At 55.7% G+C, this 25,864-nt stretch overlaps 1 protein-coding gene across 1 annotated transcript in view; it reads left to right on the top strand.

The window, feature by feature from the left end:
• Window positions 1-25,864, top strand: part of BOP1 (BOP1 ribosomal biogenesis factor) — a 132,225-nt gene that overhangs the window by 582 nt on the left and 105,779 nt on the right. The window contains exon 2 of the mRNA XM_082284760.1: window positions 9,679-9,858. Coding sequence (XP_082140886.1) covers window positions 9,679-9,858 — 180 coding nt within the window. The remainder of the gene's footprint in view (window positions 1-9,678; window positions 9,859-25,864) is intronic.

Here is a 25,864-nt window from a genome sequence, read left to right as displayed (position 1 = left end):
GGGCTCCAGCCTGGTCTCTGTGAGGGAGAACCCGGCAGTGAGGGGAGGTTTGGGTTCCTGAGGGGGAAAACCCTCAATATGGAGCAGTTTGGGTTCCTGAGGGGAAAAACCCTCAATATGGAGGAGTTTGGGTTCCTGAGGGGGAAACCCAGCCCTGTCGGGGTGAGGGGGGACCCAAGAATGGAGGGGGTTCCAGCCTGGTGTCTGTGAGGGGGATCCTGGCAATAAGGGGGGTTCTGGCCTTGTTGTGAGGGGAAAAACCCATAATATGGAGGAGTTTGGGTTCCTGAGGGGGGACTCGGCAATGGGGGGGTCCAGCCTGGTCTCTGTGTGGGGGAAACCCAACAGTGAGGGGAGATTTGGGTTCCTGAGGGGAAAACTCTCAATATGGAGGAGTTTGGGTTCCTGAGGGGGAAACCCGGCCCTGTCGGGGTGAGGGGAGACCCAAGAATGGAGGGGGTTCCAGCCTGGTGTCTGTGAGGGGGATCCTGGCAATAAGGGGGGTTCTGGCCTTGTGAGGGGAAAAATCCTTAATATGGAGGAGTTTGGGTTCCTGAGGGGGGACCCGGCAATGGGGGGGCTCCAGCCTGGTCTCTGTGAGGGAGAACCCGGCAGTGAGGGGAGGTTTGTGTTCCTGAGAGGAGAAAACTCTCAGTATTGAGGAGTTTGGGTTCCTGAGGGGGACTCGGCAATGGGGGGGCTCCAGCCTGGTCTCTGTGAGGGAGAACCTGGCAGTGAGGGGAGGTTTGGGTTCCTGAGGGGAAAAACCCTTAATATGGAGGAGTTTGGGTTCCTGAGGGGGAAAACCCTTAATATGGAGGAGCTTGGGTTCCTGAGGGGGAAAACCCTTAATATGGAGGAGTTTGGGTTCCTGAGGGGGGCACCCGGCCCTGTCCCAGTGAGGGGGAACCCGGCAATGGGGGGGGCTCCAGCCTGGTGTCTGTGAGGGGGATCCTGGCAATAAGGGGGGTTCTGGCCTTGTTGTGAGCGGAAAAACCCATAATATGGAGGAGTTTGGGTTCCTGAGGGGGAAAACCCATAATATGGAGGAGTTTGGGTTCCTGAGGGGGAAAACCCTTAATATGGCGGAGTTTGGGTTCCTGAGGGAAAAACCCTTAATATGGAGGAGTTTGGGTTCCTGAGGGGAAAACCCTTAATATGGAGGAGTTTGGGTTCCTGAGGGGAAAAACCCTTAATATGGAGGAGTTTGGGTTCCTGAGGGGGACTCGGCAATGGGGGGGTCCAGCCTGGTCTCTGTGTGGGGGAAACCCAACAGTGAGGGGAGATTTGGGTTCCTGAGGGGAAAAACCCTTAATATGGAGGAGTTTGGGTTCCTGAGGGGAAAAACCCTTAATATGGAGGAGTTTGGGTTCCTGAGGGGGAAACCCGGCCCTGTCGGGGTGAGGGGGGACCCAAGAATGGAGGGGGTTCCAGCCTGGTCTCTTTGAGGGGGATCCTGGCAATAAGAGGGGTTCTGGCCTTGTTGTGAGGGGAAAAACCCATAATATGGAGGAGTTTGGGTTCCTGAGGAAGAAGCCGGCCCTGTCCTGGTGAGGGGGACCTGGCAATGGGGAGGGGGGTCCAGCCTGGTCTTGGTGAGGGGGAACCTGGCAGTGAGGGGGGTTCTGGCCTTGTTCTGAGGGGAAAACCCCTTAATATGGAGGAGTTTGAGTTCTTGAGGGGGGACCCAGCAATGGGGGGGTCCAGCCTGGTCACTGTGAGGGGGAAACCCACCAGTGAGGGGAGGTTTGGGTTCCTGAGGGGGAAAACCCTCAATATGGAGGAGTTTGGGTTCCTGAGGGGGAAAACCCTCAATATGGAGCAGTTTGGGTTCCTGAGGGGGAAACCCAGCCCTGTCGGGGTGAGGGGGGACCCAAGAATGGAGGGGGTTCCAGCCTGGTGTCTGTGAGGGGGATCCTGGCAATAAGGGGGGTTCTGGCCTTGTTGTGAGGGGAAAAACCCATAATATGGAGGAGTTTGGGTTCCTGAGGGGGGACTCGGCAATGGGGGGGTCCAGCCTGGTCTCTGTGTGGGGGAAACCCAACAGTGAGGGGAGATTTGGGTTCCTGAGGGGAAAACTCTCAATATGGAGGAGTTTGGGTTCCTGAGGGGGAAACCCGGCCCTGTCGGGGTGAGGGGAGACCCAAGAATGGAGGGGGTTCCAGCCTGGTGTCTGTGAGGGGGATCCTGGCAATAAGGGGGGTTCTGGCCTTGTTGTGAGGGGAAAAATCCTTAATATGGAGGAGTTTGGGTTCCTGAGGGGGGACCCGGCAATGGGGGGGCTCCAGCCTGGTCTCTGTGAGGGGGAACCCGGCAGTGAGGGGAGGTTTGTGTTCCTGAGGGGAAAAACCCTTAATATGGAGGAGTTTGGGTTCCTGAGGGGGGGACTCGGCAATGGGGGATTCCAGCCTGGTCTCTGTGAGGGGGAACCCGGCAATGAGGGGGGTTCTGGCCTTGTTGTGAGGGGGAAAACCCTTAATATGGAGGAGTTTGTGTTCCTGAGGGGAAAACCCCTTAATATGGAGGAGTTTGGGTTCCTGAGGGGAAAACCCCTTAATATGGAGGAGTTTGGGTTCCTGAGGGGGAAAACCCTTAATATGGAGGAGATTGGGTTCCTGAGGGGGACTCGGCAATGGGGGGGCTCCAGCCTGGTCTCTGTGAGGGGGAACCCGGCAGTGATGGGAGGTTTGGGTTCCTGAGGGGAAAAACCCTCAATATGGAGGAGTTTGGGTTCCTGAGGGGGAAACCCGGCCCTGTCGGGGTGAGGGGAGACCCAAGAATGGAGGGGGTTCCAGCCTGGTCTCTTTGAGGGGGATCCTGGCAATAAGAGGGGTTCTGGCCTTGTTGTGAGGGGAAAAACCCATAATATGGAGGAGTTTGGGTTCCTGAGGAAGAAGCCGGCCCTGTCCTGGTGAGGGGGACCTGGCAATGGGGAGGGGGGTCCAGCCTGGTCTTGGTGAGGGGGAACCTGGCAGTGAGGGGGGTTCTGGCCTTGTTCTGAGGGGAAAACCCCTTAATATGGAGGAGTTTGAGTTCTTGAGGGGGGACCCAGCAATGGGGGGGTCCAGCCTGGTCACTGTGAGGGGGAAACCCACCAGTGAGGGGAGGTTTGGGTTCCTGAGGGGGAAAACCCTCAATATGGAGGAGTTTGGGTTCCTGAGGGGGAAAACCCTCAATATGGAGGTGTTTGGGTTCCTGAGGGGGAAAACCCTCAATATGGAGGAGTTTGTGTTCCTGAGGGGGGACCCAGCAATGGGGGGGTCCAGCCTGGTCTCTGTGTGGGGGAAACCCAACAGTGAGGGGAGATTTGGGTTCCTGAGGGGAAAAACCCTTAATATGGAGGAGTTTGGGTTCCTGAGGGGAAAAACCCTTAATATGGAGCAGTTTGGGTTCCTGAGGGGGAAACCCGGCCCTGTCGGGGTGAGGGGAGACCCAAGAATGGAGGGGGTTCCAGCCTGGTGTCTGTGAGGGGGATCCTGGCAATAAGAGGGGTTCTGACCTTGTTGTGAGGGGAAAACCCCTTAATATGGAGGAGTTTGGGTTCTTGAGGGGGGACCCAGCAATGGGGGGGCTCCAGCCTGGTCTCTGTGAGGGGGAACCCGGCAGTGAGGGGAGGTTTGGGTTCCTGAGGGGGGAACCCGGCCCTGTCCTGGTGTGTGGGGACCCAGCAATGGGGGCTTCCAGCCTGGTCTCTGTGAGGGGGATCCCGGCAGTGAGGGGGGTCTGGCCTTGTCCTGAGGGGAAAACCCTTAATATGGAGGAGTTTGGGTTCCTGAGGGGAAAACCCTCAATATGGAGGAGTTTGGGTTCCTGAGGGGGAGACCCGACCCTGTCCTGGTGAGGGGGGACCCAAGAATGGAGGGGGTTCCAGCCTGGTGTCTGTGAGGGGGAACCTGGCAGTGAGGGGGGTCTGGCCTTGTCCTGAGGGGGAAAAACCCATAATATGGAGGAGTTTGGGTTCCTGAGGGGGAAAACCCTCAATATGGAGGAGTTTGGGTTCCTGAGGGGGAAAACCCTTAATATGGAGGAGTTTGGGTTCCTGAGGGGGAAAACCCTTAATATGGAGGAGTTTGGGTTCCTGAGGGGGAAAACCCTTACTATGGAGGAGTTTGGGTTCCTGTGGGGGGGACTCGGCAATGGGGGGGCTCCAGCCTGGTCTCTGTGAGGGAGAACCCAGCAGTGAGGGGAGGTTTGGGTTCCTGAGGGGAAAAACCCTCAATATGGAGCAGTTTGGGTTCCTGAGGGGAAAAACCCTCAATATGGAGGAGTTTGGGTTCCTGAGGGGAAAACCCTCAATATGGAGGAGTTTGGGTTCCTGAGGGGAAAACCCATAATATGGAGGAGTTTGGGTTCTTGAGGGGGACTCGGCAATGGGGGGGCTCCAGCCTGGTCTCTGTGAGGGAGAACCCGGCAGTGAGGGGAGGTTTGGGTTCCTGAGGGGAAAAACCCTCAATATGGAGGAGTTTGGGTTCCTGAGGGGGAAAACTCTCAATATGGAGGAGTTTGTGTTCCTGAGGGGGGACCCAAGAATGGAGGCAGGTCCAGCCTGGTCTCTGTGAGGGGAAACCCAACAGTGAGGGGAGATTTGGGTTCCTGAGGGGGAAAACCCTTAATATGGAGGAGTTTGGGTTCCTGAGGGGAAAACCCTCAATATGGAGGAGTTTGGGTTCCTGAGGCGAAAACCCTCAATATGGAGCAGTTTGGGTTCCTGAGGGGGAAAACCCTTAATATGGAGGAGTTTGGGTTCCTGAGGGGAAAACCCTCAATATGGAGGAGTTTGGGTTCCTGAGGGGAAAACCCTCAATATGGAGCAGTTTGTGTTCCTGAGGGGAAAACCCTCAATATGGAGGAGTTTGGGTTCCTGAGGGGGGACTCGGCAATGGGGTGGTCCAGCCTGGTCTCTGTGTGGGGGAAACCCGGCAGTGATGGGAGATTTGGGTTCCTGAGGGGAAAACCCTTAATATGGAGCAGTTTGGGTTCCTGAGGGGGAAACCCGGCCCTGTTGGGGTGAGGGGAGACCCAAGAATGGAGGGGGTTCCAGCCTGGTGTCTGTGAGGGGGATCCTGGCAATAAGGGGGGTTCTGGCCTTGTTGTGAGGGGAAAAACCCTTAATATGGAGGAGTTTGGGTTCCTGAGGGGGGACTCGGCAATGGGGGGGTCCAGCCTGGTCTCTGTGTGGGGGAAACCCAACAGTGAGGGGAGATTTGGGTTCCTGAGGGGAAAACTCTCAATATGGAGGAGTTTGGGTTCCTGAGGGGGAAACCCGGCCCTGTCGGGGTGAGGGGAGACCCAAGAATGGAGGGGGTTCCAGCCTGGTGTCTGTGAGGGGGATCCTGGCAATAAGGGGGGTTCTGGCCTTGTTGTGAGGGGAAAAATCCTTAATATGGAGGAGTTTGGGTTCCTGAGGGAGGACCCGGCAATGGGGGGGCTCCAGCCTGGTCTCTGTGAGGGGGAACCCGGCAGTGAGGGGAGGTTTGGGTTCCTGAGGGGGAAAAACCCTTAATATGGAGGAGTTTGGGTTCCTGAGGGGGAAAACTCTCAATACGGAGGAGTTTGGGTTCCTGAGGGGGAAAACCCTCAATATGGAGGAGTTTGGGTTCCTGAGGGGAAAAACCCTTAATATGGAGGAGTTTGGGTTCCTGAGGGGGAAACCCGGCCCTGTCGGGGTGAGGGGAGACCCAAGAATGGAGGGGGCTCCAGCCTGGTGTCTGTGAGGGGGATCCTGGCAATAAGGGGGGTTCTGACCTTGTTGTGAGGGGAAAACCCCTTAATATGGAGGAGTTTGGGTTCCTGAGGGGGGACCCGGCAATGGGGGGGCTCCAGCCTGGTCTCTGTGAGGGAGAACCCGGCAGTGAGGGGAGGTTTGGGTTCCTGAGGGGGAAAACCCTCAATATGGAGCAGTTTGGGTTCCTGAGGGGAAAAACCCTCAATATGGAGGAGTTTGGGTTCCTGAGGGGGAAACCCAGCCCTGTCGGGGTGAGGGGGGACCCAAGAATGGAGGGGGTTCCAGCCTGGTGTCTGTGAGGGGGATCCTGGCAATAAGGGGGGTTCTGGCCTTGTTGTGAGGGGAAAAACCCATAATATGGAGGAGTTTGGGTTCCTGAGGGGGGACTCGGCAATGGGGGGGTCCAGCCTGGTCTCTGTGTGGGGGAAACCCAACAGTGAGGGGAGATTTGGGTTCCTGAGGGGAAAACTCTCAATATGGAGGAGTTTGGGTTCCTGAGGGGGAAACCCGGCCCTGTCGGGGTGAGGGGAGACCCAAGAATGGAGGGGGTTCCAGCCTGGTGTCTGTGAGGGGGATCCTGGCAATAAGGGGGGTTCTGGCCTTGTTGTGAGGGGAAAAATCCTTAATATGGAGGAGTTTGGGTTCCTGAGGGGGGACCCGGCAATGGGGGGGCTCCAGCCTGGTCTCTGTGAGGGGGAACCCGGCAGTGAGGGGAGGTTTGTGTTCCTGAGGGGAAAAACCCTTAATATGGAGGAGTTTGGGTTCCTGAGGGGGGGACTCGGCAATGGGGGATTCCAGCCTGGTCTCTGTGAGGGGGAACCCGGCAATGAGGGGGGTTCTGGCCTTGTTGTGAGGGGGAAAACCCTTAATATGGAGGAGTTTGTGTTCCTGAGGGGAAAACCCCTTAATATGGAGGAGTTTGGGTTCCTGAGGGGAAAACCCCTTAATATGGAGGAGTTTGGGTTCCTGAGGGGGAAAACCCTTAATATGGAGGAGATTGGGTTCCTGAGGGGGACTCGGCAATGGGGGGGCTCCAGCCTGGTCTCTGTGAGGGGGAACCCGGCAGTGATGGGAGGTTTGGGTTCCTGAGGGGAAAAACCCTCAATATGGAGGAGTTTGGGTTCCTGAGGGGGAAACCCGGCCCTGTCGGGGTGAGGGGAGACCCAAGAATGGAGGGGGTTCCAGCCTGGTCTCTTTGAGGGGGATCCTGGCAATAAGAGGGGTTCTGGCCTTGTTGTGAGGGGAAAAACCCATAATATGGAGGAGTTTGGGTTCCTGAGGAAGAAGCCGGCCCTGTCCTGGTGAGGGGGACCTGGCAATGGGGAGGGGGGTCCAGCCTGGTCTTGGTGAGGGGGAACCTGGCAGTGAGGGGGGTTCTGGCCTTGTTCTGAGGGGAAAACCCCTTAATATGGAGGAGTTTGAGTTCTTGAGGGGGGACCCAGCAATGGGGGGGTCCAGCCTGGTCACTGTGAGGGGGAAACCCACCAGTGAGGGGAGGTTTGGGTTCCTGAGGGGGAAAACCCTCAATATGGAGGAGTTTGGGTTCCTGAGGGGGAAAACCCTCAATATGGAGGTGTTTGGGTTCCTGAGGGGGAAAACCCTCAATATGGAGGAGTTTGTGTTCCTGAGGGGGGACCCAGCAATGGGGGGGTCCAGCCTGGTCTCTGTGTGGGGGAAACCCAACAGTGAGGGGAGATTTGGGTTCCTGAGGGGAAAAACCCTTAATATGGAGGAGTTTGGGTTCCTGAGGGGAAAAACCCTTAATATGGAGCAGTTTGGGTTCCTGAGGGGGAAACCCGGCCCTGTCGGGGTGAGGGGAGACCCAAGAATGGAGGGGGTTCCAGCCTGGTGTCTGTGAGGGGGATCCTGGCAATAAGAGGGGTTCTGACCTTGTTGTGAGGGGAAAACCCCTTAATATGGAGGAGTTTGGGTTCTTGAGGGGGGACCCAGCAATGGGGGGGCTCCAGCCTGGTCTCTGTGAGGGGGAACCCGGCAGTGAGGGGAGGTTTGGGTTCCTGAGGGGGGAACCCGGCCCTGTCCTGGTGTGTGGGGACCCAGCAATGGGGGCTTCCAGCCTGGTCTCTGTGAGGGGGATCCCGGCAGTGAGGGGGGTCTGGCCTTGTCCTGAGGGGAAAACCCTTAATATGGAGGAGTTTGGGTTCCTGAGGGGAAAACCCTCAATATGGAGGAGTTTGGGTTCCTGAGGGGGAGACCCGACCCTGTCCTGGTGAGGGGGGACCCAAGAATGGAGGGGGTTCCAGCCTGGTGTCTGTGAGGGGGAACCTGGCAGTGAGGGGGGTCTGGCCTTGTCCTGAGGGGGAAAAACCCATAATATGGAGGAGTTTGGGTTCCTGAGGGGGAAAACCCTCAATATGGAGGAGTTTGGGTTCCTGAGGGGGAAAACCCTTAATATGGAGGAGTTTGGGTTCCTGAGGGGGAAAACCCTTAATATGGAGGAGTTTGGGTTCCTGAGGGGGAAAACCCTTACTATGGAGGAGTTTGGGTTCCTGTGGGGGGGACTCGGCAATGGGGGGGCTCCAGCCTGGTCTCTGTGAGGGAGAACCCAGCAGTGAGGGGAGGTTTGGGTTCCTGAGGGGAAAAACCCTCAATATGGAGCAGTTTGGGTTCCTGAGGGGAAAAACCCTCAATATGGAGGAGTTTGGGTTCCTGAGGGGAAAACCCTCAATATGGAGGAGTTTGGGTTCCTGAGGGGAAAACCCATAATATGGAGGAGTTTGGGTTCTTGAGGGGGACTCGGCAATGGGGGGGCTCCAGCCTGGTCTCTGTGAGGGAGAACCCGGCAGTGAGGGGAGGTTTGGGTTCCTGAGGGGAAAAACCCTCAATATGGAGGAGTTTGGGTTCCTGAGGGGGAAAACTCTCAATATGGAGGAGTTTGTGTTCCTGAGGGGGGACCCAAGAATGGAGGCAGGTCCAGCCTGGTCTCTGTGAGGGGAAACCCAACAGTGAGGGGAGATTTGGGTTCCTGAGGGGGAAAACCCTTAATATGGAGGAGTTTGGGTTCCTGAGGGGAAAACCCTCAATATGGAGGAGTTTGGGTTCCTGAGGCGAAAACCCTCAATATGGAGCAGTTTGGGTTCCTGAGGGGGAAAACCCTTAATATGGAGGAGTTTGGGTTCCTGAGGGGAAAACCCTCAATATGGAGGAGTTTGGGTTCCTGAGGGGAAAACCCTCAATATGGAGCAGTTTGTGTTCCTGAGGGGAAAACCCTCAATATGGAGGAGTTTGGGTTCCTGAGGGGGGACTCGGCAATGGGGTGGTCCAGCCTGGTCTCTGTGTGGGGGAAACCCGGCAGTGATGGGAGATTTGGGTTCCTGAGGGGAAAACCCTTAATATGGAGCAGTTTGGGTTCCTGAGGGGGAAACCCGGCCCTGTTGGGGTGAGGGGAGACCCAAGAATGGAGGGGGTTCCAGCCTGGTGTCTGTGAGGGGGATCCTGGCAATAAGGGGGGTTCTGACCTTGTTGTGAGGGGAAAAATCCTTAATATGGAGGAGTTTGGGTTCCTGAGGGAGGACCCGGCAATGGGGGGGCTCCAGCCTGGTCTCTGTGAGGGGGAAACCTGGCAGTGAGGGGAGGTTTGGGTTCCTGAGGGGAAAACCCTCAATATGGAAGAGTTTGGGTTCCTGAGGGGGAAAACCCTTAATATGGAGGAGTTTGGGTTCCTGAGGGGAAAAACCCTTAATATGGAGGAGTTTGGGTTCCTGAGGGGGGAAACCCTTAATATGGAGGAGTTTGGGTTCCTGAGGGGGAAAACCCGACCCTGTCCTGGTGTGTGGGCACCCAGCAATGCAGAGGGGGGGTCCAGCCTGGTCCTGAGGGGGGTCCCAGCTCCATGGGGGTGTCTGTGTTGGTTCGTGTGGCCCTGCCATGGTTTTGGGGGGTGCCCCTTTCTGTGCCCCTTCCCCGTTGTGACCCCGCTGTGCTTTCCCTTCCAGCCCAGCCCCTCCGGAGGCAGCGAGGAGCTGTCAGAGAGCGAGGAAAGCGTTTATTCCGGGCTGGAGGATTCGGGAAGTGACAGTGAATCCTCTGGGAATGAGGAGGAAGTGGAGGAGGAGGAAGAGGAGGAAGAGGAGGAGGAAGAAGCCCCTGGAAGCCCCTCAGCCCCCCAGCCTCAGGTAAGGACCGTGACTGTGATCCCTGAAACGTTCTCTGGCCTCCCAAAATCCGGGAATGGAGAGGCCAGGTGGGGGCTGATCCCAGGGAAAAGTGGGATCGAAGGGATCCAGGAGGGATCCAGGGCGGGATCTGCTGGCAGGGAACAGGGACAGGAGCAGAGGGAGCGGCCTCGGGCTGGGATTTTCGGGAATATCCCCTTGGAAAGGGCTGCCCGGGCTGGAATTCCGGGCTGGAGCGGCCATTCCCGGCTGGAATCGCCATCGCTGGGGGGGTGGGATGGGCTCAGGGCCGGGCTTTGGGATCCCCATTCCCAGGATTTCCCATCCCTGTGGATTTGGGATGGGATCAGGGCCAGGATTTGGGATTTTGAGGATTTTTTGGGTTGATTTTTGGGTTGTTTTTTTTTTAATTTTGGGGATTTTTTTGGGATTTCCCATTGCTGGGGGTTTGGGATGGGATCAGGGCCAGGATTTGGGATTTTGGGGATTTTTGGGGATTTTTTTTGGAATTCTTGGGAATTTTGGGGATTTTTTGGGGATTTCCCATCCCTGTGGATTTGGGATGGGATCAGGGTTGGGATTTGGGATCCCCATTCCCAGGATTTCCCATCCCTCTGGAATTTGGGATTGGGATGAACTGGGGGACTCCCAGGGCTTTTCCCACCTCAACCATTCCCTGCTCCCGAAATCCCAGAGCTGCCATTCCCAAATTCCCAGAGCTGCCATTCCCAAATTCCCAGAGCTGCCATTCCCAAAATCCCAAAATCCCAGAGCTGCCTTTCCCGAAATCCCAGAGCTGCCATTCCCAAATTCCAAATTCCAGGGACAGGAGCAGAGGGAGCGGCCTCAGGGTGGGATTTTTGGGAATATCGCCCTGGAAAGGGCTGCACGGGCTGGGAGCAGGTTTAAGGAATTCCTGCCCTTTTTTCCAGGTTTAAGGAATTCCCAGGGTTTTTTCCAGGTTTAAGGAATTCCCTGGGTTCTTTCCAGGTTTAGGGAATTGCCTGCTTTTTCCGGGTTTAAGGAATTCCCTGCTGCTTTTTCTGGGTTTAGGGAATTCCCGGGGTTTTTTCCAGGTTTAGGGAATTCCCGCCCCTTTTTCCAGGTTTAGGGAATTCCCTGCTTTTTCCAGCTTTAAGGAATTCCTGCCCTTTTTTTAGATTTAAGGAATTCCCTGGATTTTCCAGCTTTCAGGAATTCCCAGGGTTTTTTCCAGGTTTAGGGAATTCCTGCCCTTTTTTCCAGCTTTGAGGAATTCCTTGAGTTCTTTCCAGGTTTAAGGAATTCCCAGGGTTTTTCCAGGTTTAGGGAATTCCCAGGGTTCTTTCCAGGTTTAGGGAATTCCTGGGCTTTTTCCAGGTTTGAGGAATTTCCTGGGTTCTTTCCAGGTTTAGGGAATTCCCTGCTTTTTCCAGCTTTAAGGAATTCCCTGGATTTTCCAGGTTTAGGGAATTCCTGCTGCTTTTTCCAGGTCTAAGGAATTCCTTGGGGTTTTTCCCAGGTTTAGGGAATTCCTGCCCTTTTTTCCAGCTTTAAGGAATTCCTTGAGTTCTTTCCAGGTTTAGGGAATTCCCTGCTTTTTCCAGCTTTAGGGAATTCCCGGGGTTTTCCAGCTTTAGGGAATTCCTGCTCCTTTTTCCAGCTTTAAGGAATTCCCAGGGATTTTTTAGGTTTAGGGAATTCCCTGGATTTTCCAGCTTTAAGGAATTCCTGCCCCTTTTTCAGATTTAAGGAATTCCCGGGGTTTTCCAGCGTTAAAGAATTCCCAGAGTTTTTTCCAGGTTTAGGGAATTTCCTGCTTTTTCCCAGGTTTACGGAATTCCCGGGGCTTTCCAGCTTTAAGGAATTCCCTGCTTTTTCCAGGTTTGAGGAATTCCCTGGGGGTTTTTTTCCAGGTTTAGGGAATTCCCTGGATTTTCCAGCTTTAAGGAATTCCTGCTCCTTTTCCCAGCTTTAAGGAATTCCCAGGGTTTTTTCCAGGTTTAGGGAATCGCCTGCTTTTCCCACCTTTCAGGAATTCCCAGGTTTTTTCCCACCTTTCAGGAATTCCCAGGTGTTCTCCCAGCTTTCAGGAATTCCTGCCCTATTTCAGACGGAAGCAATTCCCAGCTCTTTCCCCACCTTTGAGCCATTCCCTGCCCTTTCCCAGCTTTCAGGAATTCCCTGGATTTTCCCGGGATTTCCCATCCCCCCCCCCAGGCGCATCCCGGCCTCTGCCACCATTCCCAGCATTCCCCTGGGAAAATTCCCACTTTTCCCTTCGCCCCAAGGTGGAATTTCCCCGGAATTTCCCCAAGTCCCACCTCCAATCCCGTTTTTTCCCCGGAGCTTCCTTCTCTGCCGTGGTTTTCCCGTTGGGATGGGGCTTTTCCAGGCAGGAATTCCCGGGATGAGCTCCAGCCCCATCCCGCTGGATTTGCTCCGGGTTATCCCTGTCCTGCTTTTCCAGGCTCCTTTCTCCCGGGGCAGCTCCAGGTGGGATTTTCGGGAATGGTTCCCCTGGCAACGGCCGGAATTCCTGGCAATTCCGGGCTGGAGCGGCCATTCCCGGCTGGAATCGCCATCGCTGGGGGGGTGGGATGGGCTCAGGGCCGGGATTTGGGATCCCCATTCCCAGGATTTGGGATGGGATCAGGGCTGGGATTTGGGATTTTGGGGGTTTTTTGGGGAATTTTGGGCATTTTTTTGGGGATTTCCCATCCCTGTGGATTTGGGATGGGCTCAGGGTCGGGATTTGGGATCCCCATTCCCAGGATTTCTCATCCCTCTGGAATTTGGGATTGGGATGAACTGGGGGACTCCCAGAGCTTTTCCCACCTCAGCCATTCCCTGCTCCCGAAATCCCAGAGCTGCCATTCCCAAAATCCCAAAATCCCAAATTCCCAGAGCTGCCATTCCCAAAATCCCAAAATCCCAGAGCTGCCATTCCCAAAATCCCAGAGCTGCCATTCCCAAAATCCCAAAATCCCAGAGCTGCCATTCCCAAAATCCCAGAGCTGCCATTCCCAAAATCCCAAAATCCCAGAGCTGCCTTTCCCGAAATCCCAGAGCTGCCATTCCCAAATTCCCAGAGCTGCCATTCCCAAAATCCCAAAATCCCAGAGCTGCCATTCCCGAAATCCCAGAGCTGCCATTCCCAAAATCCCAAAATCCCAGAGCTGCCATTCCCAAAATCCCAGAGCTGCCATTCCCAAAATCCCAGCGCTGCCATTCCCAAAATCCCAAATTCCCAGAGCTGCCATTCCCAAAATCCCAAATTCCCAGCGCCGCCATTCCCAAAATCCCCGCGCTGCCATTCCCGAATTCCCAGAGCTGCCATTCCCAAAATCCCAAAATCCCAGAGCTGCCATTCCCAAAATCCCAGAGCTGCCATTCCCGAAATCCCAGAGCTGCCATTCCCGAAATCCCAGAGCTGAGGGCAGGTGGAGAGGAGAAATCCTGGATTGCAAGGCTGGAAATTTGGGAATGCTGAGTGCAAGGCTGGAAATTTGGGAATGCTGAGTGCCGGGCTGGAAATTTGGGAATGCTGGCTCCCTGCTGCTCCTCGGAGCCGTGGCTTTTCCATATGGAAAAAAAGGGATTTTGGGTGTGGGGGCCTCCAGGAGCCATCCCGAACAATCCTGGAATTCCGCTTGGGAAAGAGCCGAGGGATTCAGGGAAATCCTGGAGCTGCCAGAGCCGGAGGAATTCCAGTCGGGATTTGTTCCTGGTTTTTCTCTTTTCCAGCTCTTCCTGGAGCGGCCTCTGAGGGGCGACATTGCCTCACATTCCCTGGAATTCCCTGGAATTCCCGGACATTCCCTCACATTCCCTGACATTCTCTGGAATTCCCAGATTCTGCTGGAGCCATCCCGGCCCTGTCCTGGGATGCTCCCAAACTTTTCCAGGGCCATTCCCGGAGCTCCCAAATTTTTCCAGGCTCTTCCCAAACTTTTCCAGGACCATTCCCAGAGCTCCCAGACTTTTCCCGGCTCTTCCCAGAGCTCCCAAATTTTTCCAGGCTCTTCCCAAACTTTTCCAGGGCCATTCCCAGAGCTCCCAAATCTCTCCAGGGATGCTCCCAGACTTTTCCAGGGCCGTTCCCAGAGCTCCCAGACTTTTCCAGGATTGTTCCCAGAGCTCCCAGGCTTTTCCAGGCTCTTCCCAAATTTTTCCAGGGCCATTCCCAGAGCTCCCAAATTTTTCCAGGGCCATTCTGAGACTTTTCCAGGGCCATTCCCAGAGCTCCCAAATCTCTCCAGGGATGCTCCCAGACTGTTCCAGGATTGTTCCACAGCTCCCAGACTTTTCCAGACTCTTCCCAGACTTTTCCAGGGCCATTCCCAGAGCTCCCAGGCTGTTCCAGGGCTCTTCCCAGACTTTTCCAGGGCTCTTCCCAGAGCTCCCAAACTTTTCCAGGCTCTTCCCAAACTTTTCCAGGGCCATTCCCAGAGCTCCCACACCAATCCCAGGCTCTTCCCAGAGCTCCCAAATTTTTCCAGGCTCTTCCCAAATTTTTCGAGGGCCATTCCCAGACTTTTCCAGGGCCATTCCCAGAGCTCCCAAATCTCTCCAGGGATGCTCCCAGACTTTTCCAGGATTGTTCCACAGCTCCCAGACTTTTCCAGGCTCTTCCCAGACTTTTCCAGGGCCATTCCCAGAGCTCCCACACCTTCCCAGGGCTCTTCCCAGAGCTCCCAAATTTTTCCAGGCTCTTCCCAAACTTTTCCAGGGCCGTTCCCAGAGCTCCCAAAGGTCTCCAGGGATGCTCCCAGACTTTTCTAGGATTGTTCCAGAGCTCCCAGGCTGTTCCAGGCTCTTCCCAAACTTTTCCAGGGCTCTTCTCAGAGCTCCCAAATTTTTCCAGGGCCATTCCGAGACTTTTCCAGGGCCATTCCCAGAGCTCCCAAATCTCTCCAGGGATGCTCCCAGACTGTTCCAGGATTGTTCCCAGAGCTTCCAAACTTTTCCCGGCTCTTCCCAGAGCTTCCAGACTTTTCCAGGCTCTTCCCAAACTTTTCCAGGGCCATTCCCAGAGCTCCCACACCAATCCCAGGCTCTTCCCAGAGCTCCCAGACTGTTCCAGGCTCTTCCCAAATTTTTCGAGGGCCATTCCCAGACTTTTCCAGGGCCATTCCCAGAGCTCCCAAAGCTCTCCAGGGATGCTCCCAGACTTTTCCAGGATTGTTCCCAGAGCTCCCAAACTTTTCCAGGACCATTCCCAGAGCTCCCACACCTTCCCAGGGCTCTTCCCAGAGCTCCCAGATTTTTCCAGGCTCTTCCCAAACTTTTCCAGGGCTCTTCCCAGAGCTCCCAAATTTTTCCAGGGCCATTCCGAGACTTTTCCAGGGCCATTCCCAGAGCTCCCAAATCTCTCCAGGGATGCTCCCAGACTTTTCCAGGATTGTTCCCAGAGCTCCCAGGCTTTTCCAGGCTCTTCCCAGACTTTTCCAGGGCCATTCCCAGAGCTCCCAAATCTCTCCAGGGATGCTCCCAGACTTTTCCAGGATTGTTCCCAGAGCTTCCAAACTTTTCCAGGGCCATTCCCAGAGCTCCCACACCAATCCCAGGCTCTTCCCAGAGCTCCCAGACTGTTCCAGGCTCTTCCCAAATTTTTCGAGGGCTCTTCCCAGACTTTTCCAGGGCCCTTCCCAGAGCTCCCAGACTTTTCCAGGCTCTTCCCAAACTTTTCCAGGGCTCTTCCCAGAGCTCCCAAATTTTTCCAGGGCCATTCCGAGACTTTTCCAGGGCCATTCCCAGAGCTCCCAATTCTCTCCAGGGATGCTCCCAGACTTTTCCAGGATTGTTCCACAGCTCCCAAACTTTTCCAGGGCCGTTCCCAGAGCTCCCAGACTTTTCCCGGCTCTTCCCAGAGCTTCCAAACTTTTCCAGGGCCATTCCCAGAGCTCCCACACCTTCCCAGGGCTCTTCTCAGAGCTCCCAGGCTGTTCCAGGGCTCTTCCCAAACTTTTCCCGGCTCTTCCCAGAGCTCCCAAATTTTTCCAGGGCTCTTCCCAAACTTTTCCAGGGCCGTTCCCAGAGCTCCCACACCAATCCCAGGCTCTTCCCAGAGCTCCCAGATTTTTCCAGGCTCTTCCCAAACTTTTCCAGGGCCATTCCCAGAGCTCCCACACCTTCCCAGGGCTCTTCCCAGAGCTCCCAGATTTTTCCAGGCTCTTCCCAAACTTTTCCAGGGCTGTTCCCAGAGCTCCCACACCAATTCCCGGCTCTTCCCAGAGCTCCCAAATCTCTCCAGGGATGCTCCCAGACTTTTCCAGGATTGTTCCCAGAGCTCCCAGACTTTTCCAGACTCTTCCCAAACTTTTCCTGGGCTGTTCCCAGACTTTTCCAGGGCCATTCCCAGAGCTCCCAAATCTCTCCAGGGATGCTCCCAGACTTTTCCAGGATTGTTCCCAGAGCTCCCAAACTTTTCCAGGACCATTCCCAGAGCTCCCACACCAATCCCAGGCTCTTCCCAGAGCTCCCAGACTTTTCCAGGCTCTTCCCAAACTTTTCCTGGGCTGTTCCCAGACTTTTCCAGGGCCATTCTCAGAGCTTCCAAACTTTTCCAGGCTCTTCCCAAACTTTTCCAGGGCCATTCCCAGAGCTCCCACACCAATTCCCGGCTCTTCCCAGAGCTCCCAAATCCCTCCAGGGATGCTCCCAGACTTTTTCCTGGATTGTTCCAGAGCTCCCAGACTGTTCCAGGCTCTTCCCAGAGCTCCCAAACTTTTCCAGGGCCGTTCCCAGAGCTCCCACACCAATCCCAGCTCTTCCCAGAGCTCCCAGACTTTTCCCGGCTCTTCCCAGAGCTCCCAGACTTTTCCAGGCTCTTCCCAAACTTTTCCTGGGCTGTTCCCAGAGCTCCCAAATCTCTCCAGGGATGCTCCCAGACTTTTCCAGGATTGTTCCACAGCTCCCAAACTTTTCCAGGGCTCTTCCCAGAGCTCCCAAACTTTTCCAGGCTCTTCCCAAACTTTTCCAGGGCCATTCCCAGAGCTCCCACACCAATTCCCGGCTCTTCCCAGAGCTCCCAAATCCCTCCAGGGATGCTCCCAGACTTTTTCCTGGATTGTTCCAGAGCTCCCAGACTGTTCCAGGCTCTTCCCAGAGCTCCCAAACTTTTCCAGGGCCGTTCCCAGAGCTCCCACACCAATCCCAGCTCTTCCCAGAGCTCCCAGACTTTTCCAGGCTCTTCCCAGACTTTTCCTGGTCTCTTCCCAGACTTTTCCAGGATTGTTCCCAGAGCTCCCAAACTTTTCCAGGACCATTCCCAGAGCTCCCACACCTTCCCAGGGCTCTTCTCGAGCTCCCAGGCTGTTCCAGGGCTCTTCCCAAACTTTTCCCGGCTCTTCCCAGAGCTCCCAAATTTTTCCAGGCTCTTCCCAAACTTTTCCAGGGCCATTCCCAGAGCTCCCACACCAATTCCCGGCTCTTCCCAGAGCTCCCAAATCTCTCCAGGGATGCTCCCAGACTTTTCCAGGATTGTTCCCAGAGCTCCCAAACTTTTCCAGGGCCGTTCCCAGAGCTCCCAGGCTTTTCCAGCCTCTTCCCAAACTTTTCCCGGCTCTTCCCAGAGCTCCCAAATTTTTCCAGGCTCTTCCCAAACTTTTCCAGGGCCGTTCCCAGAGCTCCCACACCAATTCCCGGCTCTTCCCAGAGCTCCCAGACTTTTCCAGGCTCTTCCCAAACTTTTCCTGGGCTCTTCCCAGACTTTTCCAGGGCCATTCCCAGAGCTTCCAAACTTTTCCAGGGCCATTCCCAGAGCTCCCAAATCTCTCCAGGGATGCTCCCAGACTGTTCCAGGATTGTTCCACAGCTCCCAGACTTTTCCAGACTCTTCCCAGACTTTTCCATGGCCGTTCCCAGAGCTCCCACACCTTCCCAGGGCTCTTCCCAGAGCTCCCAGGCTGTTCCAGGGCTCTTCCCAAACTTTTCCAGGGCCATTCCCAGAGCTCCCACACCAATTCCTGGCTCTTCCCAGAGCTCCCAAATCTCTCCAGGGATGCTCCCAGACTTTTCCCGGATTGTTCCACAGCTCCCAAACTTTTCCAGGGCCGTTCCCAGAGCTCCCAGGCTGTTCCAGGGCTCTTCCCAGAGCTCCCAAATTTTTCCAGGACTCTTCCCAGAGCTCCCACACCAATTCCCGGCTCTTCCCAGAGCTCCCAAATCTCTCCAGAGATGCTCCCAGACTGTTCCAGGATTGTTCCCAGAGCTCCCAGGCTTTTCCAGGCTCTTCCCAAACTTTTCCAGGACCATTCCCAGAGCTCCCACACCAATCCCAGCTCTTCCCAGAGCTCCCAGACTTTTCCAGGCTCTTCCCAAACTTTTCCAGGGCCATTCCCAGAGCTCCCACACCTTCCCAGGGCTCTTCCCAGAGCTCCCAGACTTTTCCAGACTCTTCCCAAACTTTTCCTGGGCTGTTCCCAGACTTTTCCCGGGCTCTTCCCAGAGCTCCCAAACTTTTCCAGGCTCTTCCCAAACTTTTCCAGGGCCATTCCCAGAGCTCCCACACCAATTCCCGGCTCTTCCCAGAGCTCCCAAATCTCTCCAGGGATGCTCCCAGACTTTTCCAGGATTGTTCCCAGAGCTCCCAAACTTTTCCAGGACCATTCCCAGAGCTCCCACACCAATCCCAGGCTCTTCCCAGAGCTCCCAGACTTTTCCAGGCTCTTCCCAAACTTTTCCTGGGCTGTTCCCAGACTTTTCCAGGGCCATTCTCAGAGCTTCCAAACTTTTCCAGGCTCTTCCCAAACTTTTCCAGGGCCATTCCCAGAGCTCCCACACCAATTCCCGGCTCTTCCCAGAGCTCCCAAATCCCTCCAGGGATGCTCCCAGACTTTTTCCTGGATTGTTCCAGAGCTCCCAGACTGTTCCAGGCTCTTCCCAGAGCTCCCAAACTTTTCCAGGGCCGTTCCCAGAGCTCCCACACCAATCCCAGCTCTTCCCAGAGCTCCCAGACTTTTCCAGGCTCTTCCCAGACTTTTCCTGGTCTCTTCCCAGACTTTTCCAGGATTGTTCCCAGAGCTCCCAAACTTTTCCAGGACCATTCCCAGAGCTCCCACACCTTCCCAGGGCTCTTCTCGAGCTCCCAGGCTGTTCCAGGGCTCTTCCCAAACTTTTCCCGGCTCTTCCCAGAGCTCCCAAATTTTTCCAGGCTCTTCCCAAACTTTTCCAGGGCCATTCCCAGAGCTCCCACACCAATTCCCGGCTCTTCCCAGAGCTCCCAAATCTCTCCAGGGATGCTCCCAGACTTTTCCAGGATTGTTCCCAGAGCTCCCAAACTTTTCCAGGGCCGTTCCCAGAGCTCCCAGGCTTTTCCAGCCTCTTCCCAAACTTTTCCCGGCTCTTCCCAGAGCTCCCAAATTTTTCCAGGCTCTTCCCAAACTTTTCCAGGGCCGTTCCCAGAGCTCTCACACCAATCCCAGCTCTTCCCAGAGCTCCCAGACTTTTCCAGGCTCTTCCCAGACTTTTCCTGGTCTCTTCCCAGACTTTTCCAGGATTGTTCCCAGAGCTCCCAAACTTTTCCAGGACCATTCCCAGAGCTCCCACACCTTCCCAGGGCTCTTCTCGAGCTCCCAGGCTGTTCCAGGGCTCTTCCCAAACTTTTCCCGGCTCTTCCCAGAGCTCCCAAATTTTTCCAGGCTCTTCCCAAACTTTTCCAGGGCCATTCCCAGAGCTCCCACACCAATTCCCGGCTCTTCCCAGAGCTCCCAAATCTCTCCAGGGATGCTCCCAGACTTTTCCAGGATTGTTCCCAGAGCTCCCAAACTTTTCCAGGGCCGTTCCCAGAGCTCCCAGGCTTTTCCAGCCTCTTCCCAAACTTTTCCCGGCTCTTCCCAGAGCTCCCAAATTTTTCCAGGCTCTTCCCAAACTTTTCCAGGGCCGTTCCCAGAGCTCCCACACCAATTCCCGGCTCTTCCCAGAGCTCCCAGACTTTTCCAGGCTCTTCCCAAACTTTTCCTGGGCTCTTCCCAGACTTTTCCAGGGCCATTCCCAGAGCTTCCAAACTTTTCCAGGGCCATTCCCAGAGCTCCCAAATCTCTCCAGGGATGCTCCCAGACTGTTCCAGGATTGTTCCACAGCTCCCAGACTTTTCCAGACTCTTCCCAGACTTTTCCATGGCCGTTCCCAGAGCTCCCACACCTTCCCAGGGCTCTTCCCAGAGCTCCCAGGCTGTTCCAGGGCTCTTCCCAAACTTTTCCAGGGCCATTCCCAGAGCTCCCACACCAATTCCTGGCTCTTCCCAGAGCTCCCAAATCTCTCCAGGGATGCTCCCAGACTTTTCCCGGATTGTTCCACAGCTCCCAAACTTTTCCAGGGCCGTTCCCAGAGCTCCCAGGCTGTTCCAGGGCTCTTCCCAGAGCTCCCAAATTTTTCCAGGACTCTTCCCAGAGCTCCCACACCAATTCCCGGCTCTTCCCAGAGCTCCCAAATCTCTCCAGAGATGCTCCCAGACTGTTCCAGGATTGTTCCCAGAGCTCCCAGGCTTTTCCAGGCTCTTCCCAAACTTTTCCAGGGCCATTCCCAGAGCTCCCACACCAATTCCCGGCTCTTCCCAGAGCTCCCAAATCCCTCCAGGGATGCTCCCAGACTTTTTCCTGGATTGTTCCAGAGCTCCCAAACTGTTCCAGGCTCTTCCCAGAGCTCCCAAACTTTTCCAGGGCCGTTCCCAGAGCTCCCACACCAATCCCAGCTCTTCCCAGAGCTCCCAGACTTTTCCAGGCTCTTCCCAGACTTTTCCTGGTCTCTTCCCAGACTTTTCCAGGATTGTTCCCAGAGCTCCCAAACTTTTCCAGGACCATTCCCAGAGCTCCCACACCTTCCCAGGGCTCTTCTCGAGCTCCCAGGCTGTTCCAGGGCTCTTCCCAAACTTTTCCCGGCTCTTCCCAGAGCTCCCAAATTTTTCCAGGCTCTTCCCAAACTTTTCCAGGGCCATTCCCAGAGCTCCCACACCAATTCCCGGCTCTTCCCAGAGCTCCCAAATCTCTCCAGGGATGCTCCCAGACTTTTCCAGGATTGTTCCCAGAGCTCCCAAACTTTTCCAGGGCCGTTCCCAGAGCTCCCAGGCTTTTCCAGCCTCTTCCCAAACTTTTCCCGGCTCTTCCCAGAGCTCCCAAATTTTTCCAGGCTCTTCCCAAACTTTTCCAGGGCCGTTCCCAGAGCTCCCACACCAATTCCCGGCTCTTCCCAGAGCTCCCAGACTTTTCCAGGCTCTTCCCAAACTTTTCCTGGGCTCTTCCCAGACTTTTCCAGGGCCATTCCCAGAGCTTCCAAACTTTTCCAGGGCCATTCCCAGAGCTCCCAAATCTCTCCAGGGATGCTCCCAGACTGTTCCAGGATTGTTCCACAGCTCCCAGACTTTTCCAGACTCTTCCCAGACTTTTCCATGGCCGTTCCCAGAGCTCCCACACCTTCCCAGGGCTCTTCCCAGAGCTCCCAGGCTGTTCCAGGGCTCTTCCCAAACTTTTCCAGGGCCATTCCCAGAGCTCCCACACCAATTCCTGGCTCTTCCCAGAGCTCCCAAATCTCTCCAGGGATGCTCCCAGACTTTTCCCGGATTGTTCCACAGCTCCCAAACTTTTCCAGGGCCGTTCCCAGAGCTCCCAGGCTGTTCCAGGGCTCTTCCCAGAGCTCCCAAATTTTTCCAGGACTCTTCCCAGAGCTCCCACACCAATTCCCGGCTCTTCCCAGAGCTCCCAAATCTCTCCAGAGATGCTCCCAGACTGTTCCAGGATTGTTCCCAGAGCTCCCAGGCTTTTCCAGGCTCTTCCCAAACTTTTCCAGGACCATTCCCAGAGCTCCCACACCAATCCCAGCTCTTCCCAGAGCTCCCAGACTTTTCCAGGCTCTTCCCAAACTTTTCCAGGGCCATTCCCAGAGCTCCCACACCTTCCCAGGGCTCTTCTCAGAGCTCCCAGACTTTTCCAGACTCTTCCCAAACTTTTCCTGGGCTGTTCCCAGACTTTTCCCGGGCTCTTCCCAGAGCTCCCAAACTTTTCCAGGCTCTTCCCAAACTTTTCCAGGGCCATTCCCAGAGCTCCCACACCAATTCCCGGCTCTTCCCAGAGCTCCCAAATCCCTCCAGGGATGCTCCCAGACTTTTCCAGGATTGTTCCCAGAGCTCCCAGACTTTTCCAGGGCCATTCCCAGAGCTCCCACACCTTCCCAGGCTCTTCCCAGAGCTCCCAGACTTTTCCAGGCTCTTCCCAAACTTTTCCTGGGCTGTTCCCAGACTTTTCCAGGGCCATTCCCAGAGCTCCCAAAGCTCTCCAGGGATGCTCCCAGACTTTTCCAGGATTGTTCCACAGCTCCCACCCTGTTCCAGGGCTCTTCCCAAACTTTTCCAGGGCCGTTCCCAGAGCTCCCAAATCTCTCCAGGGATGCTCCCAGACTTTTCCAGGATTGTTCCCAGAGCTCCCAGACTTTTCCTGGCTCTTCCCAGAGCTCCCAGACTTTTCCAGACTCTTCCCAAACTTTTCCTGGGCTGTTCCCAGACTTTTCCAGGGCCATTCCCAGAGCTCCCAAATTTTTCCAGGGCTCTTCCCAAACTTTTCCAGGGCCATTCCCAGAGCTCCCACACCAATTCCCGGCTCTTCCCAGAGCTCCCAAATCCCTCCAGGGATGCTCCCAGACTTTTTCCTGGATTGTTCCAGAGCTCCCAGACTGTTCCAGGGCCGTTCCCAGAGCTCCCAAACTTTTCCAGGACCATTCCCAGAGCTCCCACACCAATCCCAGGCTCTTCCCAGAGCTCCCAGGCTGTTCCAGGCTCTTCCCAAATTTTTCCAGGGCCATTCCCAGAGCTCCCAAAGCTCTCCAGGGATGCTCCCAGACTTTTCCAGGATTGTTCCCAGAGCTCCCAAACTTTTCCAGGACCATTCCCAGAGCTCCCACACCTTCCCAGGGCTCTTCCCAGAGCTCCCAGATTTTTCCAGGCTCTTCCCAAACTTTTCCAGGGCCATTCCCAGAGCTCCCACACCAATTCCCGGCTCTTCCCAGAGCTCCCAAAGCTCTCCAGGGATGCTCCCAGACTTTTCCCAGATTGTTCCACAGCTCCCAAACTTTTCCAGGGCCGTTCCCAGAGCTCCCAGACTGTTCCAGGGCTCTTCCCAGAGCTCCCAAATTTTTCCAGGACTCTTCCCAGAGCTCCCACACCAATTCCTGGCTCTTCCCAGAGCTCCCAAATCTCTCCAGGGATGCTCCCAGACTTTTCCAGGATTGTTCCCAGAGCTCCCAAACTTTTCCAGGACCATTCCCAGAGCTCCCACACCTTCCCAGGGCTCTTCTCGAGCTCCCAGGCTGTTCCAGGGCTCTTCCCAAACTTTTCCCGGCTCTTCCCAGAGCTCCCAAATTTTTCCAGGCTCTTCCCAAACTTTTCCAGGGCCATTCCCAGAGCTCCCAAATCTCTCCAGGGATGCTCCCAGACTTTTCCAGGATTGTTCCACAGCTCCCAAACTTTTCCAGGACCATTCCCAGAGCTCCCACACCAATCCCAGGCTCTTCCCAGAGCTCCCAGACTTTTCCTGGGCTCTTCCCAGACTTTTCCAGGGCCATTCCCAGAGCTCCCAGACTTTTCCAGGCTCTTCCCAAATTTTTCCAGGGCCATTCCCAGAGCTCCCACACCAATTCCCGGCTCTTCCCAGAGCTCCCAAATCTCTCCAGGGATGCTCCCAGACTTTTCCAGGATTGTTCCCAGAGCTCCCAAACTTTTCCAGGGCTCTTCCCAGACTTTTCCAGGGCCATTCCCAGAGCTCCCAGATTTTTCCAGGCTCTTCCCAAACTTTTCCTGGGCTGTTCCCAGACTTTTCCAGGGCCGTTCCCAGAGCTCCCAGGCTGTTCCAGGACTCTTCCCAGACTTTTCCAGGGCTCTTCCCAGAGCTCCCAAATTTTTCCAGGCTCTTCCCAAACTTTTCCAGGGCCATTCCCAGAGCTCCCAAATCTCTCCAGGGATGCTCCCAGACTTTTCCAGGATTGTTCCACACCTCCCAGACTTTTCCAGACTCTTCCCAGAGCTCCCAGGCTGTTCCAGGGCTCTTCCCAAACTTTTCCCGGCTCTTCCCAGAGCTCCTAAATTTTTCCAGGCTCTTCCCAAACTTTTCCAGGGCCGTTCCCAGAGCTCCCACACCAATCCCAGCTCTTCCCAGAGCTCCCAGACTTTTCCAGGCTCTTCCCAGAGCTCCCCCTTTGCCCCAGGGCCGCTCCCAGAGCTCCCAAATTCTCCTCCCTTTTCCCAGCCCCACTTCAGGCTCTTCCCCACCTTTTTTTGGGATACCGGGATCCGTCTCCCTCCCCCTCTGGAAAACCCTCCTGAGGGGCTGCGGGGTGAAATTTGGGAATTTTTGGTGGGAGAGGAGCAGCTTTGGCTCGGGAGTCGCAGCCCCGGGAGCTTCCAGAGGCTCCCAGAGAGGGAAAAGCGGGATCTGAGTGGGAAAAGCGGGATCTGAGCGGGAAAAGCGGCATCTGAGTGGGAAAAGCGGTGTCTGAGTGGGAAGAGCGGGATCGGAGCGGGATCCAAGCGGGAATAGCGGGATCCAAGCAGGATCCGAGTGGGAATAGCGGGATCTGAGCGGGATCTGAGCAGGAAAAGCGGGATCCAAGCAGGAAAAACAGGATCCGAGCGGGATCCGAGTGGGAAAAGTGGGATCCGAGTGGGAAAAATGGGATCCGAGCGGGAAAAACGGGATCCGAGCCGGAAGAGCAGGATCCAAGTGGGAATAGCGGGATCTGAGCGGGAAAAGTGGGATCCAAGCAGGAATAGCAGGATCGGAGCGGGATCCAAGTGGGAAAAGCGGGATCCGAGTGGGAATAGCAGGATCCAAGCAGGAAAAGTGGGATCCGAGCGGGAATAGTGGGATCTGAGCGGGATCCAAGTGGGAAAAATGGGATCCGAGTGGGATCCGAGCGGGAATAGCAGGATCCAAGTGGGATCGGAGCGGGATCTGAGTGGGAAAAGCGGGATCCGAGTGGGATTCGAGCGGGAATAGCGGGATCCAAGCGGGATTCGAGTGGGATTCGAGTGGGATCCGAGCTGGAATAGCGGGATCCAAGCGGGATCCGAGTGGGAAAAATGGGATCTGAGCGGGGTCTGAGCGGGATCCGAGTGGGAATAGGGGGATCCAAGCGGGAAAAGTGGGATCTGAGCGGGAAAAGTGGGATCCAAGCGGGATCTGAGCGGGATCCGAGTGGGAAAAGCGGGATCCAAGTGGGATCTGGGCAGGATCCGAGCAGGAAAAATGGGATCTGAGTGGGAAAAGCGGGATCCGAGCAGGATCCAAGAGGGAAAAGCGGGATCAGAGGGGGATCGGAGTGGGAATAGCGGGATCGGAGTGGGATCCAAGTGGGAAAAGTGGGATCCAAGCGGGATCCGAGTGGGAATAGCGGGATCCAAGCAGGAAAAACAGGATCGGAGCGGGATCTGAGCGGGAAAAGCGGGATCCGAGTGGGAAAAATGGGATCTGAGTGGGATCCGAGCAGGAAAAGCGGGATCGGAGTGGGATCCGAGCGGGATCCGAGCGGGATCTGAGCGGGAAAAGCGGGATCCGAGTGGGAAAAGCGGAGATGGAAGCGAGGGGAGAGGGATCCCATGCCGGGATCCAGCCGATCCTGGGGATCCAGGGGAAAATCTGGGAATTCTGGTGGCAGAGGGGGCGGCTGGGCAAGGCGGGAGAGCTTCGGGATGGCCCCGTGGGAATGGGGAAGGGTCGGGAATTTGGGAATGTTGGGATGGGAAAGGGTCGGGAATTTGGGAATTTTGGGATGGGGAAGGGTCGGGATTTGGGAATTTTGGGATGGGGAAGGGTTTGGGAATTTTGGGAATGTTGGGAAGGGTTGGGGGTTTTTTTTTTGGGGGGGGGGGGGTTGGAATTTGGAGGGATTTTTTTGGGAGCGTCCGGAATTGTTTGGCGCCCTCTGGTGGAGCGTGGCGCCAAAATTCCCGTGAAAAATTCCCGACCGAAATTCCCAGGGAATGTTAAGGGAAAGCTGGGATTTAGTGTGGAAAAGTTGGAATTTCTTAATGGAAAAGCAG

Source organism: Coloeus monedula (genome assembly GCF_965178545.1).
Source record: "Coloeus monedula genome assembly, chromosome: 1".
Taxonomy (NCBI): domain Eukaryota; kingdom Metazoa; phylum Chordata; class Aves; order Passeriformes; family Corvidae; genus Coloeus; species Coloeus monedula.
Note: the sequence above shows the minus strand (reverse complement) of the source record. Positions and strands in the feature narration are given on the sequence as shown.